We start from the raw sequence: 18,573 nt of genomic DNA on the forward strand, positions 1-18,573 counted from the left end.
TATATCATATGATACATATATAAATAAAATTATAAAATAATATGATAATAATAAATGTAATTAATAATCCTTATTAATTACATATTACTTCTTGGTGTTTAAATGAATGAAGCAAATATATAATGAGTTCAAGAAACTATTAAATCATCTCATCAGCTACTGCAATGGAATGATATATAATTATTCAAGCTTAATGAAACACAATAAAGAGAATTTTAAAAAAACAAAACAAAATCTCTGCCCATTATTTCTGATGATTCTACAGAACCAGCAAGAATATTTTTCTGTATGTATTTATCCAGTACAATTTGCTTTTCAGAGGAAAGATATATATATATATATATATATATATATATAATTTTCATTGCTCATATCTGTCTTAACACTTAGCAAAGGTCCTAATAATCAAGAATCTCATAATTATCTGTATAATTATTATCACAGGAAGTAAGAACATTTTGGTCTGTAAGGATTGCAGAATCATAGATTTAAAGTTAGACATGCTCAGAAAGCCACTGAGTTCACATCACTCATTTTTACAAAGTTGGAAACTGGGGTTCAGAAAAAATGAAGTAATTCATTTTTTACTATATAGGTAGTAAGTAGTAGAGCTAGGATTCAAGCCCAGGTTCTCTGATGCCACATCTAGTGCTCTTTCTACTACTATTTTCTGACTGATGTTATTTAATAATAGAATAAAGCAAGTGAAAGGCATCATGGTATGATGGAAAACATGGTAGACTCTGAATTCTGGAAACCTGGATTCAAATCCTAGCTCTACTAGTTACTACTCATGTGAGTGCAGACATTTCAAATCAAATCAAGAATATTTTTTTTCAATATCAAGATCATTTTAGATCATTTACAATTAAAAGTTTACAAAATAGGTTGGACATATAAAAGAGAATTCTCTCATTCACACACTCAATCTGATCAAGTTTCTCCCATATGGATATAGACATGCTCATTTGTGCCCATTGCTTTCCAAGGAAGCCCATTTCACTTTGGGCCAACTTGACATACTAGTATGTTTTTCCTCATATCAGGCCTAAATTTTCTTCTTTACCCTTTCTACCCATTGCTCCTGACTCTATCCTGTGGAGCCAAGAAGAAAAGGTTTAGGCTTGTCTTGCATGAGAGCCCTTTAAATATTTAAAGGCAACAGATATTATGTATTCCTTGAACCTTCACCTCTGCAGACTAATCACTCCTATTTTCAGTAGTGGATTTTCATATGGCACAAACTCAAATTCCCTCAATTTCCTGGCCCCTACTCTGGATGTTCTCCAACTAATCAGTGTCTTTTCTAAAACCTGATGCCTGGATCTGAACACAACACTTCAGATGTGGTCTGGCAAAAGAAGAAGAAATTGAAATTGCCTTCCCCTTATTTCTGGAAGTTATGTCTCTTTCAATAAAACCTATGATTACTTCAACTTTCTTGATCACTCTATATTATACACTATTGACTCATATTAAGCTAATGTTCCACAAAAAAATCCCCAAGTTAAAAAAACAAACAAACTACTCTCTATCCATGCTTCCTCTATCTTGTACTTGTCATTTTTTGAACCCAAGTGTAATCAATATTCTATATTTATGGATAGGGACTAAACCTGAGATTTCAATGATACAGGAAATGCTTGGGTGAGGAAATTCCCTTTACCAAGGGCAAATTAGATATATCTCTACAACTTATGGAATAAGGGAGTTCTCTAGAGCAATGAGAGGTTAAATAATGCACCTAAGGCCACATAATCATTATTTATTAGAGGTAGGACTTTAACCCGGATTTTCTTGACTTGATTAAGTCTGTCTCCTTCTCAGTTATACTAAACTGCATCTTTACTGATATTCACTTCATGAGATTTGACCCCACATTCTAGCCTGCCAAGACATATTTTTGAATGCTGATTGTGAAGCATTATTTTAATGATTCTTTCCATTTCAGTCACCAAAAACATAAGGATGCTATCATTTTATACAAATCAATGATAGCCCAATCACCTCATTTGAAAGATGAGGAAACTAAAACCCAGAGACGCTGACAGGCAGTAAACACTGAAGCCAGAATTCAAATGCATGCCCTCTATCTTCAAATTCAGCTTTATTTCTACCTTACCATCTGCCATAGTACTGTGAGTACAGAATAGTAGCGAAGAATTGATCTAACTTAATGTCATGGTATTTGCCATCCTGAACTGTGTACATTCTGAAATCCAGAGAAAACATTAAACATTGATGAGAATCCCCACAGACACAATGAGGGTTGATCCTGGTGTGAATCAGATGTATTCAAAAGCTTTACAGTGACAATTATAGAAAGCAATTTAATACTATGTTTGCCCAAGATCAAGGCCAGGTAGAAATTACTTGTCCATTGATCTTGCATAGAAATTAATATTTGCATAGTGGGAGTGTTTTTCTCATTACTCATCTTCCCTCTTATTCCAGAAACTGTCTTTACAGATCCATTTTTTTCCCTTTTGAACCTCTAGCATTCCTTCCAACCATCTAATACTTTCTTTTAACCTATCTGTTCTCTTTTATTTACCACTTATTGTTTCACTTAAAATATTACATACTTGTATCCATGTTATTTTTGTCTGCTTTCTCACATAAATTCATGGGTTTGTGGAGATAAATCTAGTTGATTAATTATGTATGCAATAAAAAATGTTAACAGTTTGTGTTTATTTTGCACTTTAAGATTTACAAAGCTTTTTTTTTTTTTTTTACATTTGATCCTCACAACATATTTAGAAGTAGTTATAATAAGTAGCATCCATTTTACAGATGAGGAAAGGTCAGAGACAGCTCAGAGACATCACATTGGAATACAGTGTTGGAGGCAAGATCCAAATATCCTTCTTTACTGACTCACTTCTTTGTCAGTGTTTAGCCTTTTCATTTCATTCTCTTGCTTTATTGTAACACTGTTTTTTCTATAACTATATTAAATACTAACAGTTCAGTGGATAGTCCTGTCTTACATTTATTTTGGCAATAATGCTTACTTTTGCATTGAAAATCATGCTAGCTGTTATTTTCAAATCTCATACTAAGGAAAAATCATTCTATTCTTAGGATTTATCAAATAACAGATTTCTCTCTCTCTCTCTCTCTCTCTCTCTCTCTCTCTCTCTCTCTCTCTCTGTATAGTGTGTGTGTATGTGTATACTTATGTATATACAGAATTATATGTAATACCTGTAAAAAAATCTTTAAATTGCATCAACTTTTGTTAAATTATCATCTTCCCCTTGGCTTATGTGATCACTTCAGAGATATTTTATCTTTATTTATGGTGATCTCCAATTTCCAACAAATCCTAGTATTTTAACTTTGAAATTTTCAGTCTTTTGTTCTACTGAGCATAGCAAATACCCAGAGAAGTCTATCACAAAGTCAACAATTGTTTATTCATACTCATTGCAGAAAGAAATTCTTTGGTGAAATTTTTGGTAAAAATATGACTTATCTGTCTATGTATACATAGATCTACATATGCAAGTATATGTATATGTTTATATTAATATTTACATATAAATTACACAATTAATCAGCAAGCATTTATCTGCCCAAACTCATATTTAAATCTACACGAGAAAGCAGATAAAAACTGAAATTTCAGACTCTTTTTTAAAAGCAGGGAGCATCTACCTATGTAGGTATTAAATAATAATTTAATTAATTTGGGTTTAATTAAAAGGAACAAGTGGCATTTAAGGGACTTTCAATGCAACACAAGTGGTAATTTATATCTCCATAGTACCCTTCCTCACCAGAATCAGACCAGATAGCCATATCACTTCAACAACTGTACTACAATGCAACTGCAGTTAGTCTGATTGATTGGTTTACAGTCTCAGTGCCTAACTAATGTGGACTAATAGATATAAAGGAATATTCTCACAAGTGAGGACAAAAATGGAACTTAATCTAATTAACTATAAAATATTAAATATAAAAATGATCTAAACTTTCTTTAGTGGATGCAACCAAGTGAAACTGTATGTAGCCTTTTAAGAGTTCAGGAATTATAGAATCAGGTACTGATTGCCCAGTAAACAAGGATAAGGGCTTTTCAGTGGAGAATCCCACTACCAGGAAGATCCCTCACAAAGGACTAATGAAAGAAAAAACCTAGTCAGGCCCTGGTTATCCCGGAGATCTGGATCTTGTTATTTGCTCAGACAGTGAAGGCCTTACCTTAGATGAATCTCAAATCTCATAAATATCTAACCAGCAGTTCCACAAAATTGTCTATCTCCTTAAAGAGCATAAGGAATATGATGGTTATAGTTCTGTTTCTGTCTTTGGGAATGCCTACTTCCCAATACTTTTTTGGATTAAGCATAATTCATGGTGGAGGAAATAAAAGTACTTTCCTAAATTTACCTATATTGTACATTAAGTACTCTTTCAAGAAGAAATCGGAATCCCAGGAAACCTCAATCTAACCAACTGGACACAAATTCAGGGTGCTTACTTTTGTGTGTTGCCTCAATTTTTCAGCCATTCCTACATATATTAAATGAAGTTTCAACCATGAGAGTATGCTGAGGATATATATTCAAAAACCCAAAACATACCTGAACCATAAAACCCTACTTAGCTACATTGACTTATACCCTACTGGTAATGACTCATACTCCTACTACTTGTTTTTTATAGAGAGCAATTACTAATTGCTTTCTATAATTTCACAGACTTTGTCCTCTGTTACACTCTACCATAACCACCCCAGGGGTCAGCTTCAAAACAATTTATAATCCTGATTCCCAGCATCCTGTAGCTTTCTTACAGCCTGGGGGGTATTAACTAATTACAAGCAGCACCAGGGTCAATGCCTCTTGCTTTTCATACACAACTGACTGTCTTTCAAATGGGAGGGCCCAAAAGTATAATGCTTGAAATAACCATCTGTTCTTTCTGCCTCACACCTTACCTACTAACCAGATCCCTGTTAGAATTCCTGCTCCACACCCTAATTCTTCTAGGGCTCACATGCTATCGCCTTCAACCATAACATTACAAATAGGATTCAATTCTTATTCCTTAGGCGTCTATCTACAACATACCACCAGACTAGGATGATGCTAGATATCCCATCAGCACTTTGTACTTATCGTGTGCAAACTTAAATTCATCATTTACTCCCAAAAAACATCCTTTCTATTCTATTTTCTATTCATATTTCCACTATCTCCTTGATCTCTTTTAGACTTGTAATAATGAATTATCTTTGGTTTGTTTTCTGCTCTGTTTCTCCATTCATATAGTGCCAAATTCCCCATTTTTTTCATATGTGCTTTCTCTTTTCCATGCCCATTGCTATCACCCCAATTTAGGCCCTCAAGTTTTCTTACCTAGACTATGAGAATTGCCTCCTAATTGGTTCTTCTCCCTCCTGTCTTCCCTCTCAATTTATTCCGTTTCAAGATAGAAGCTTAAGCAACATTCCCATGGATAGATATGACCATTATTACCTAACTCAAAAAATCTAGTAATTCCCCATTCTTTACTAAATAATAACTGTCATTGACTGTAGCATTCAAAGATACATTGTGAATGTATCTACCTATACAAGCTTACCCCCATAATACTTCCATTTATGTATTCCATATTCCAATCAAAGGGTATTCCATCCCATCCTTGATCTCATCCTACCCTTTCTCATCTCATCTACCCTCATACCCCCCAAAAAAGTTTTCTCTCACTGAAAATCCTTACATCTAAGGGCCAACTCAGATCCACCACTATCATGAAGTCTTCTCTGCATTCCCTCCATCTCAGGTGAAAATGCTCTCTCTCAATGAAAATTACTTATACTATCTTTGTTTCACTCCATCCAGTTATTTCACTGTCCCTTGCATCAAAATCATCTGTGAAGTTTTCCTTCCTTTTTTTCTCTCCTCTCCCTCATTAGATTGTAATTTCCTAGAAAGGTGGGTATGGAGAATAAGTAGTACAACAGAATGAATAGAATTCTGACTTGGAATCAGAAAAACTTGGTTTTAAATTCAATTTCTGACACTTACCAAGTCATTTAAAATCTATCAATCTTGGTTTCTTCATCTGTAAAATTATTTCAGTAATTTTATGAAAAGATTTTAGATAATTGTAGGATCTTCATAGGATAATGTGGATCAAATGAGAAAAAGCATTTACAGAATTTGAAAAAGTTTGAAGCACCATCAGGATGTTAGTGATTACAAATATGTATTTATACATCCACAGGACATAGCAAAATATATGCAAATATGTTATATGTATGTATATATATATGTAAATATAAAGACTTGTTACATTGAGTCAAATATCACCTATCACCTGGGAAAGCAACTTGTACCCTCTGATGGACCTCATTTACAATGACCACCTTTCTTGCCGGGTACCAGAGTCCTCAAGCATCATATTCCTTAACCTGTCTGTAAAGACAGGCCTTTAGTCTGCTGCTGAAGCTCACTGACACCCACTTCCTGGCTGCCTGGACTGCCGCCTGTTGTCTGATGCTGAGACCTGCCTCACCTGTCAGATTCATTCCAGTGAGCCCATCTCATTTCCATATTCTGGTCATTGCCTGACAAGTAGACAGTTCTTAGTGCTGCTGACCAAACTCTAGTTCAGTTTTGTTCATTTGAAAAAAAAAATCAAATAACAATCTGGTTTGTGGCTAGGATTTGTTGACATTTTAGGAGTTTTATTTTGATGTGTATTGTAGTGAATCTAAAACAGGCATAGTAGTATTGTCATTGTTTTTTCAAAGGTCTCACAGGACATGGACCAAGGTCACAGAGGATTAGAAGACATGCATGAATTGAATCTGCATCCTTGGAGGGAATATATACAGCAGTGAGACTTCAGAATCACTGAAGCATCAAAATGTTCAGTATATATTATACTTTAAATGTGAACAAAATGCATCTGAGCTAGTAAATAAATGCATATTTAAACCTCATAACACTAATATCTCTTGATTCTTATACTCCATTTTTGTTGCCTTTAGATATGCTCTGTAAATAGCAGAGGTGATAGAGTTAGCCACTTTTAACAATGGAGAGAGAACAAGAACAGAGAAGAAGACAGAGGGTTCTGCTTAAAACTGACTTGGTCTGACCAATTTGGAATACTGGATCCATTTGTAGATGTTTTCTTATGTGAAGGATGCTGTCAACCTGGATTGCATGCAGAAAAATGTAACCCATGATGGTAAAGTGAATCAAAATCATGTTATAAGAGGACTGACTGGTTGAAAAAACCGGGGATGTTTAGCTTAGAGAAATCTACCTTTGTTTTCTGTTTTGTCTCCAAGGAAAAACAAAGGACCAAAAGGCAGAAGTTACAGATAAGCACAGACTTTCTCAATGGATGGAAGAACTTTCTAACAATTAGAATTGAACAAGATGAGATGAGATCTCTCAGGACAGTTGTGAAAATCGAGTAAGGCTTCATCCACTTCAGAGTTGGAGTACACCTGAAGGTATTTGAGCATTGATTCAAGGGTATATTTAAATCCCTTTCCTGCTATACACCCATGACATCATTTTCTCTCCATTTCAATCAAATATGGGCAATTATGTACTTATTGGTCAAGTTCAATTTCTTGGGTACTTTCTGCGTTTAGAATGTAAGACCCTCAGCCGATGAGGATGAGGATCAGTGGTGGGAGGGGTATTTGCATTAGGGATTTAAGTATCAAATCTGTCCTGAAAGGTGCCTCCTCCCTTTGATTGCCTGCTCCATTGGTGGGACTCCCAATCTTGGGAGAACGTACAATAAACTTTTGTTTTGCTCCTAGAGATCTCTCCAGCTTTTTTGTTTGTTTGTTTCTGAGCCGCACAGAATTTAGGAAGGAAGGAAGGATGAAAGGAGAGAAAATTCCCTATCAATGGAAATATTCAAATCAAAGCATTGCTCCTTGGGGACTTAATCTTTGATAAAGAATTGATCTAGATGGCCCATAAGGTGCCTTTCAAATCTTATATTCTATAATTTTATGAAATGGCATGTTTCATCCATTCCTACCTTACTTCTATGAGGAGATGAAGATGCTTAAGATGGCCAAAAGCACTCATACTTGGAGAGAGGAATTTGAAAGAGAAGGAAAAAAGTTGTAGTGCCTTTACTTTTGTCTGTAAGGACTAGCATTATTTCAGAAGGATCATGAACTCATATAACCTCATCTTTCGATGGATATATGATCTAATTCTTGTGGGGTTTCTGTACAGTGGTAGAGCCCAATCCTTATGTGCCTTTTTTATTCTATGCAATTCTTATTCAACATGCTAAAGGCTTTCCTCTAGGTATTTCTATATTTTGGGGACAGTAATACAATCCCCAAGCTGTCCCTCTGAGAACTCCATCACAGTTACTGTCTATTGTTAATTATCACAACATCAGGCTATTTCCTTTACTAATCAGAGGGCTAGTCAAATTCAAGTACTCCTCCTGATACTTATCAGCTTGTGATGTTGAGCAACCCACTTATCCTCTCAGTCAGGGCTCCCAGATAAATCTCTAAGGCTAAGCTACAGAACTACAGTAGTGTAAGTTCTCTCACTGTTTTCCCTATCTCAGACATATTGAAATTTGGACCAAACCAATAAAAAAATTCTTTTAAAAAAGCTCATCATTAAAAAAATTATGTGTCTAGTCATGTATACTATGTACATATCCATCGACTTTTAAGTCACATAGAAAACATCTGGAATCTGTCATATTGCAAGATTCACAACTATATAGCATCACCTAAGGACACTGATTTTTATTAAAATGATTTGGTTTTGCTTCTAAATTTTTTTAATTTTAATTTTTTCTGGTAGCAGATTAGAAACTTTAAGTCCAGTTCATTATCCAATCACAGTATTTAGCCAGTGTATTCTACACTAATGTATTATCTGGCAGGGTATGCTACCAACATAATGATTTCAATTGGGATAGAGGTATTTTTAATTCCTTTGGTTAGCAATAAATGATAGATTAAAGAGATAGATAGAGAAAAGATAGATATTATTTCTTTTCTCATTCCCTTGGTACCTAAAGATGCCTGAGATAACTGTTTTTAAAATTTTGGTTTTTTTATGTACATTTACTTACATTTTATTTCTCTTCACATTCTCTGTAATCTAGTGACATTGGCCTCCCTGCTATTCCTCACATACAATATATTCCATCTCCTGACTATGAGCATTCTTGCTCTCTGTGCACCAAACTGTAAACCCTCCTCCTCTTCATCACCAATTCTTTACCTCCTTAGCTTCCTCCTTGATAGCTAGTTTTAGCTATCAAGTCTCATCTTCTGCAAGAAGCCCAGGCAAGGAAAACTACCAAAAAGGGCTTTCTGACCCACTTTTCTACCTCTTAGCCACAATGTATAGCCTTTAGCTTCCAATGTATAAGCATATATTTGACAATTTTTGTACTGTACTTGAAGAAAATTGGGCTAAGTCTTCCAGTTCATACAATTTTAGAATAGTTATTGTTCATTACTGAGGAGACTTACATTTAAGTGGTTTATCTTCTGCAGGTAGAAAATTTCAGTTCCAAGATGTCTTCAATATCATTCTTTCCCCATTTTACAACCTTTCTTTTAAAAGCACTCACAAATACATAAAGACCTAAATCATATTTTTAATACCCAATTTCAATACCCAAAAAAGTGAGCATTTCCCTTAAAATTTTCATAAAACAGAAGGAAAATCTCTGATTTTGTTGCTGGGAAATACCAGTGGGAATGTGAGGAGGGAAAAGTGACAAGAAATCAAATCTTTAGGCTAAATCTCATACTGAGCTGTCTCAAAAAAGTTTTAAAATGTATCACTGAAGAAAGAGAACTTTCAGCTACAGTGATGGGCTCCAGAGAACTGAATTCTTATAAGAAGAAATACAAATTTCAGGATCTGATTATCTGATTATGATCTTAATAAAAAAAAACTAGGGAAAATCATCTTAATTTGTAAGGAAGTCAATTCAATTAGAAAAAAAAAAACTAAGGCTGTCTCTTTTCAATATTCTAGATAATAAGTAATTATTTGAAAAGTAATATTCTTTCCCCAAAAGTCTAGTACTATGAAAACATTTCATAAGGAACAATACTGGATTGTCCTGGTCTTTGTCCTTTGCTTTAGTCAGTAGGGAAAATACAAAAGCCTCCTTAGTATTCTATATCCACAAGCTTAAACTGTTTTTACTTATTTTAAGCCTTTTCCATTTCCACACTGAATTACTGTGAAATAAATTCATTTATAAAGAGTATTAAACTACTAGGTATGTTTGGGCAGGGAAGGGAGAAGGAAATTATGTGGCAGCTATTTTTGAAAGAAAAAGCATGTATTAATATACTTCTCTGTTTAAATATTATCAACAGATGTTTAAGGTTTTTTTTAATTGCCATACCATAAAAAAAAGCATTTGAAATTTCCAGAGCATCTAATAATTTTTGAGAAATTCAGAGAAAGAAGGGATTGAGGTTAGAAAGATTCTTTCAGTCTGAATGAAGAAAAGGAAAAATATGAGGGCATCATATAACTCAAGGGATGTGAAACACATCTGGTCTGAGTATATAGAAATATGAAAGATTATACTTACACATGATAGGTTATACTTAACTGTACAACATAAGCTATATTTTTAACTCTGTTATTTTAGAGGTATTTTAAAGCTTGAAAGCAAATCCTGAGTCATCAGAATATGAGCTGAAACCAGAGCATTAGATGTTGGCTATTTTGTATGCATTTCATTATTCTTAACAGGCAAGTTGGGGAAAATGATTGCTATCATTTTAACTTTGAATTTCCTTTTTGCCAACTCATATCTAGTAGATGTATCTCTTCTTCTGATGTAGGAAATTAGGGGATTGGGGGGGAAGAGAAAGTTTCAGGCAGTAATAATGGCATCACCTAGAATGTATGAAGTACTTGGAAAGCATTATGATCCCTCTCCTCCTCCCTGTATTATGAAAGATAGTAGAAACAGAGGTAATAGCTAAAAACACAAGGTTAAGAAGAATCTCAAGATTTTATTTCATCAATTTCAAAATTTAGGTAATTATAATTAAATAATTATAAATATTCTGGAAAACATTACTTTTTTATTCAATAATAAGGTTGGGAACAGTATAGAGTGAGAAGAAGTAGTAGAACTAGAAAAACAAACATTCCCAAACAATCTACATTCTTTTAAACATCTTTGCTTGATCTCATTATCCCTTAACTTGTTGTCCTATATTTCTTTTCACTTTTTCAGCCAAATACCTAGAAAAAATGCATTTTTATTTGCTGAAAGCATCTGATTTCACAAATCTACTCTCTTTAAGCTTAACAATCTAAATTCAATTGCTTTTTTTCCTTTTTTCTCTGACAATGTCTATCACTATCTCCTCCAGGATCAGAGGTTCTTAACTTGGAATCCCTGAACATTTATTTTTAAAGGATTTTGACCATAGAATTACTACATAATTGACTTCCTTTATAATCCTATGCATTTTCTCTTAAGCATTTAAAAATATTGTTCTGAAAAGGAGTTCATAAGCTCCACCAGAATATCAATAATATTCATGACACAAAGAAGAGGAAGATCCTTTATTGTAGATATTCTCTTTTTCACTGGATGCTTTTATAGTTTTAACCTGCAGTTCTAACTGCCTGTCTCTTCTTGAAACTCTTTTTCTGGATCATTATTATCATCTCCATCCTGTTCACTCTCAAAACTATATAACTAGTGCTAACGTTTCCAATACTGCTGGACATTTCTACCTAAAAGTACCCAAATCATTTCAAACTCCAAAAGAACTCATTAACTTTCCATTAAGACCATTCTCACTCCAAACTTCCCATTTTCTAAAGAGGGCATCCCCTTTCCAGGCACCCAGATTCAAAGTCTCAATCTCATTATCATCTTTGATGTTTCCCTTTTTATCCTCCACAATATTCAATCAGCTGTCAAATATTATCAAATTTACCTTCACAATATTTCTTTCTTCTGTCACCTTCAGCTACACAGCCACTACCATAGTACAACTTCTCTTCATTTTTTTGCCTGTATTATTGGAAAAGTTTCCTAGCAGGACTTTCAGCCTCTTTTCTCCCACCTTTCCATTCATTTTTTCATATGGCTACCAAATTTAGCTTTGATCTTTTCCTGACCTTCAGTGACTCCCTTTATGATAAATTGCAAATTCTTTAGCCTAGCATTTAAGGTTTTCCAATATCTGGCTTTAGAATTACTTTCTAGAATCATTGATATTTTTTTGTTGTTGTTGATTCATTTCAGTCTTTTACCTCCCTTTAAACACTTTAATTCTATGCAAATTGTCCTACTGGTTGTTTCAAGTTCCCAATTCTATCTCCCATCACCATGCTTTCACACAGGTTGTCCTCACAACTGGAAAGTAGTCCCTTCTCTGCTTAGGTCCCACTTCCTATGTTTAGCCTTTCTTCATATGCTCCATTGGTAGTGTACTCTCCTTCCTCACAATATCTTGCATTTAATTTATCTGATACAAGTTGTATCATCTCAGTACTACATATGCTCCATGAGTATAGGGATTCTTTCATTCTTGCCTTTATATATTCAGTTTCCTGCATTTAATAGGCACTTAATAAATATTCTGTGTGTTGGTTTGAAGAGTCCAGTTGGAATTAGCAAGGTATTAGCTGGATGTTGTCATTGCTTTTTAAATACAAAATGTTATTTTATTACTTTTCAGCAAGCATAGTAACAGAAATTAAAGGCCAATAAAGTATTACTAATTAGAATTCTAGTCTAGTGCTTTAATGGTTATTTCAGCAATTATATGCTGTCACATGGGACTGATTTCTTGGAAAACATATTTGAAGATGATTAAAAAGCCCCTTTGTTTAATAAGTATCTCAATCCCTCAGATAAATTTCTTCTCTGTCTAAATTAACATACATTCCAAATTAGTGGGGTTTGAATTAATAACATTTTCTATACTGTTTTCTTCTTTCTTCAAGAAGAGAAACATGGGAAGTGCTAATACTGCCCAAGGAAATGTGGGTGTTAATAACTAGCCTTACCTAAATCATTCAAGTCATTTGGTTCCTTTAATGGACGAGAGTGTGAAAAGCCAATAATTTCCTCACAGTATTAAAATACTGTGATAAGTCTATAGTTAAATTTAAATGACATCCAGATGAGGAGAGAGGAAAACCATCATTTTTTCCATGAAATTTATAAGGAAAATTAGTAAACAACCTTCCCTAGATTATAAATTTCATAAAAGAATGCTGATTTTTTTTCATGCTAAGACACATGCTTTTTTTTTTTTTTTCAATTTTTCTAAGCTCTATACTGAATAATGTATGTGGTGTTCTTATCCAGGTATCTGGATAAAAAAAATATATAGGAAAAGCTTTATGACATGGATATGTTATAATTTACATAACAATTAATTATATATTTCACTTCCACTAATTAGCCTTAATACTTACCAAAGAAGCCATGGTGAATCCAATAACTTCAATGTAACCATCATCATGGCGCTGAGGTTCAAAATCTAAGTGATCTCCTGGATTTCCCCAAGGCATTGTGCCTGCACAATACCTGCCCGATAAAAATGGAAATTATTAAAAACTTCATTTAATAAATATCACTCAAAACAAAAAGCAAGAAAAAAAATAGTAAGAGCCACCTCTCCCACAGGGTCTCTGTGTTCATTCCCTAAGGATGTGGATATGGGGGGAGGAGTGAATATTCTCAGCAGTATTTTATTTTTAAAAATCATGGAAGCAGCTAAGTGGTACAGTGGATAGAGCACCAGCCCTGAAGTCAGAAGGACCTGAGTTCAAATCTAGACTCAGAAAACTGGTCATATTCTTATCCTGAGGACTGTGTTTGCCAATTCATGATTGACCAACTTCTTTATTCTGTGATTCACCTGCAGCTATCTATGTGACTATATAACATTGGTAGGAGTAAGGATGGACTCTAAATAGCATTAGTCTTTAGGGCAGGAATATGTGTATATATTAGGGAGGATAGAAAATAAAGCTGAAAGATAGCACTATGAGAAGTTTACTCACAAGAGCGAAATACTTAATAAATTCTTGTGCATTGAGAATTACTAAGATAATGAAGACATACAGCAAAAGAGGAATAGAATAAAGAGAAGAAAAGAAATAAGGGTAGAAAGAGAAGAACTGAGAAAGAGAGTTATCAAATGTAAACTCTAAGAAACTAAACAATCTTTTAAAATATTTAAGTCTACAATTCCATAGGCTAATGGCATAAATGACAGTTCTAAGCCTACGTACCCACAAAATATATTCAAGAGAAACCTCATAGAAACTATTTCTGTGCAATATACACTTCAATTTACACTGCCTAAGTTGCCCAGACACAAAAGAAGTTTGAATACGGATTTGTTTAACTTTCAATTATCAAATGATGATGTACCTCTTTTTGAAATTTTAAGTTCAGAAACCAGAGTATAAAATGTAACATTATTCTTGGACTATTTTGTGGGTACTTAAGCTTTGATTCTTGGTTAGCTCCCCTGAAGTCTTCAGGAGGCACAATGTGTTTCAATACTCATTGAGGGGGAAAAAAGACTATGTAATTAATACTTTTCCTTTGTCATACACATAAAAATAACCTCCCCAAAATCTCAAAATAACAACAATAAAAATCAGTCAAGAAACTCATATGAATGGGTTGAAATCCAAAATTAGATCATAGAGTTTTCAGGTATAATTGACAGAAATGGGAAATTTACAACACAATTTCCCATGCCATTCTTTCACACAAAACAAAGAAATGAGTAACAAATCATCTAATCAATCATTTATAAAATTTGAGTGCTTTCCAAATCTGAAATGGGGTTCAATGATTCTGTAAAGAAGCCATAAATGAGAACAGAAAGCCAAATGGAATAAATTGAGTTGAAAAGACAACAAATATAATAAGGCACTTTTATACCAAATAACTTGACCTGTCACTGCATTCTCTTGGAATATATTATTGGAATTTATTCTCCCAAACTCATGTTCTAGAAGAACTCATCATCTTCATTTTTAGAAAGGAGCAGTTATGCCAGACAGGCAAACTATCATCATGCATAAAGTCAGACAAGAAACCTTCTAACATAAGATCATTGATTTAACACCAGAAGGGACCTTAGTAGTCATCTAGTCAACCTCCTCATCTTGTAAATGAGTAATTAAGACCCAGAAAGGTTAATTAATATACCCAAAGTAGGCAAAACTAGGATTTGAATCTATATTTACTGATTCCAAACACAGCACTCTTTGAATGGCACTAATAGAACAGGTTTTAAGATACCATTATGATTTCCTTTCAAACAGCTCTGTTATTACAGGGATAGGAGAAGGACATAAAAAATGAGGTTCATTTTAATTTTTTTTTATTTTATAATTAGTGATGGAGGAGAGGGTTCTATTTCAATATTGTTTATTTTTATTGTTATTTGGAAACTATGTATTTAAAGCTAAATCAGAGCTGTAGGAAACAAAATAAATGTATTACTGTCCTTTTGTACATTTCTACCAAGAATAGTACAGAACAGTTGGTAGAAAACAATGTCTAGCAAGGGAGTTAAAGAAACACTGAGAGTCTAGGTGATCTGGCTCTCATTGTATTTCTGCTACAAATTCAAACCATGATCTTTTCATAATTTAACTTCTCTGTACTTCCATTATTGCAGCTACCAAATAAGGATAAATCATGCCCCAGATATCCCAGAGGGTTACTATTGAAACTAAAGTGACATAATAAATGTCTGTGTGCTCTGAAAAAACTGTGAGGTACTAAACTAATATAAAATATTACTGAGGCGCCTGATTTCTCCTGTTTAAAAATAATACACCGTGTACTTCACTTACTAGAGAAACCTAATATAGGAGCAAAATGCCCAAGCCTAATGACTTTTTAACTATGGGAATAAATGATTCCTTTCTTCTATAATTAGAGGATTTCTAATATGAAAACAAAATAAAACAAAACAAAAACAACACATACATACCTGGGTATATTTAAAAACACTATACATTGGAACTTCAGCTCTTGAATCTTTGGGGTGAGGTCTGTTCCATCACACTGTAAAAATAAAAAAAAAGGACTTTAAAATAAATATTGGGGTTGAAAACATATGCTACTCTTCTCTTTGACCTTGTCCTTGAGGAACACGAATCGCAGTTATTCTAATGAATACATGCTATGGCTCTAACTGAACTAAAATTGAGAATGTTATTTTTTTTGAAATGCTAAAATATCCAGAATTTCTACTACATTATCACCATTAGTTGTTGGTTGTTACTGTTATCCATAAAGATGATTATTGCTATTTAAAAACTCACATTTATGTAGCAACTTTCTGTTTAAAAAGTACTTTCCTTATAACAATCCTGTAAAACGGATAGGGTAAATAATATAATCCCTGTTTTACTGATGAGAAAACTGAAGTTCACTTAATAAAGTATCACAGCTTGAACTTAAACTTGGATCTTGATTCCAAAATAATATTTCTTTCCAATATGTATACCTCAGACTTCCTCTCTCTACAATTAATTTCTCTCATTTTTACCATGGCCAAATTTTACATGATCTGCTTTGTTTTTTTTCCAAGAGTTTTTTTTAACCATTTAAAAGGATTGAATTTATTATTAAAGTAAGCTATCTAGAGGACTTAGTGATGCCTTCATTTAGTTACATAACTTAAACAGTAGGCTTATGTCATAACATACTTTATCTGAAATAGTGAAAAGTTTTGTGTAGCAACACCAGGATTTGATCTGTTGCAAGTAAAAATGTCATTAGTCCATTAAAGTCTCCTTCAACTAGCTCAATCCTTTCAATTTTCTCGGAACAAAGAAGCCTGGTGGCAGAAGTTTGAAAAACATTCTTCAGTTTCATCCAATTCCTTTTTGGTTATGAGGAAGTAGTCTTTGGGATATTTTACACAACCAGGGAAATGTAATAAGAGATAAAAATTCATGAGTTTCTGATCACAAATCAGATGAAAGTTGAATTGAAAAAGTCAGAAGAGATCATAGAAAAGAAAGGAGTAAGAATAGACATAACTTTAGTTTGGGCTTCTACTACCTTCTGGTACAGCTGAGGCTTAATGCTTCATAAAGCATAGGTTAATAGAGCTATAACTCTCATCTTTCATAATAAGATTTACTAACCACAGTGTACCTTAGTAAATTGTGGCCAGAATAATAGATTGCCCCAAGAATAGCTCCTAAAGAGAAAACTGTATCTAACGCTCATAAGAAGGCGAAAGAGCTAAGTGAAGCTCGTGTCTTCTGGTGATCTCATAGAATTATTGTCTGTTGGATTTATTTCTTTCTGGGTGTCAACAGCTCTGTTTCTCCTTGCCAACCACTTTGTTTCTGTTCTAACTGCTCTTTAATTATCTTAATTTCCATCACCTACTAGAGATGTTATGGTTTGTAAGCCTTTCTTCTGTGCAAAAGACACTGGCAAATTTATAGAATCAAAGACAACAGTAGCCACTAAGTCCTCCATATGTTGACTAAGTATGTACCCATATTCTTTGTGTGCTGGCTACAGATTTTCCCCATGTATATATAACCCACATATAATCACTGTTCACTCTTCTCTTCAAAAATAAGTTATGGAATTAAGAGAAAGGCAAACAAATGATGTTAAATAGATAGTTCCAAACAATGTCAAATGAATTTCAGCTATCTTCCTCAGCTTCCTTATCTGCATCATATAATCTTATAGAATTGCTTGAAGATTAATATATTAAATGACCTGTCCATGGTTAAAAAGACAGCATGTGTCAAAAATACAACTTGAACACAATTCCTCTTGACTTCAAGGTTGACCCTAAACAACATGCTATCTCTACATTATATTTCAAATTCAAAGAGTATAATTAAATGCCACATGTAAAAATCAGTACTTATAGACTTTTTAAAAGCAAAAATATAGAGAGGCAATTTGATAATATTTAGCTATTTCGAGTCTAGCCTTAATTTTATCATCATTCCTTTGTAATTCATTCTACATTTCTTAATTTAGAGTCAAAATTTCTTGTCCATCTGCACCCAGAAATCTGGAGCTCTGCAACATTAGGCCATTTTAGAATAGCAAATCTTTTTTCATCTACTAGATTTTTACCTTCTCTAAAAAGAACATCCTTCATAAATTGCTGCTAACTAATCAAAAACTAATTTGTCTTTGTAGCTTTCCTTCTTCCCTCTTGCTTCTTTTCCCAACTAGCATTAAAAGTCAAATACAGCACAGATACATTCATGTAATTAATCTCCACATTGGCCACATAAAATCTATATGGTTATTTTTATTTAGTCTCTGGTTTTCTTCCCCAGTTATAATTGTGAGAAATGAATGAAAATGTATTTTATCTTTAATTTCTTAGATGTATGTATAAATGAGTAAATGAAATAAACATAAAGGCAGAAAAGGAGAGAGTAATAATTTTTAATTGATCTCAATGCAAAAAAAAACTGAAGTTTTGAGAGTCTGTCACAAGGTGCAGGACAAAAAGATCTGAATGGGTCAAAAATGATGTCTAACACAATGCTGATGGAACATTAT

General features: G+C 33.5%; 1 protein-coding gene across 1 annotated transcript in view; it reads right to left on the reverse strand.

Moving 5' to 3' along the window:
* The window catches only part of DGKI (diacylglycerol kinase iota), a 552,148-nt gene that overhangs the window by 198,043 nt on the left and 335,532 nt on the right, over window positions 1–18,573 (reverse strand). Inside the window, exons 18-19 of the mRNA XM_031939143.1 lie at window positions 16,007–16,080; window positions 13,458–13,569 (exon numbers count right to left, since the gene is read on the reverse strand). Coding sequence (XP_031795003.1) covers window positions 13,458–13,569; window positions 16,007–16,080 — 186 coding nt within the window. The remainder of the gene's footprint in view (window positions 1–13,457; window positions 13,570–16,006; window positions 16,081–18,573) is intronic.

This window comes from Sarcophilus harrisii, chromosome 5 (genome assembly GCF_902635505.1).
Source record: "Sarcophilus harrisii chromosome 5, mSarHar1.11, whole genome shotgun sequence".
NCBI lineage: Eukaryota > Metazoa > Chordata > Mammalia > Dasyuromorphia > Dasyuridae > Sarcophilus > Sarcophilus harrisii.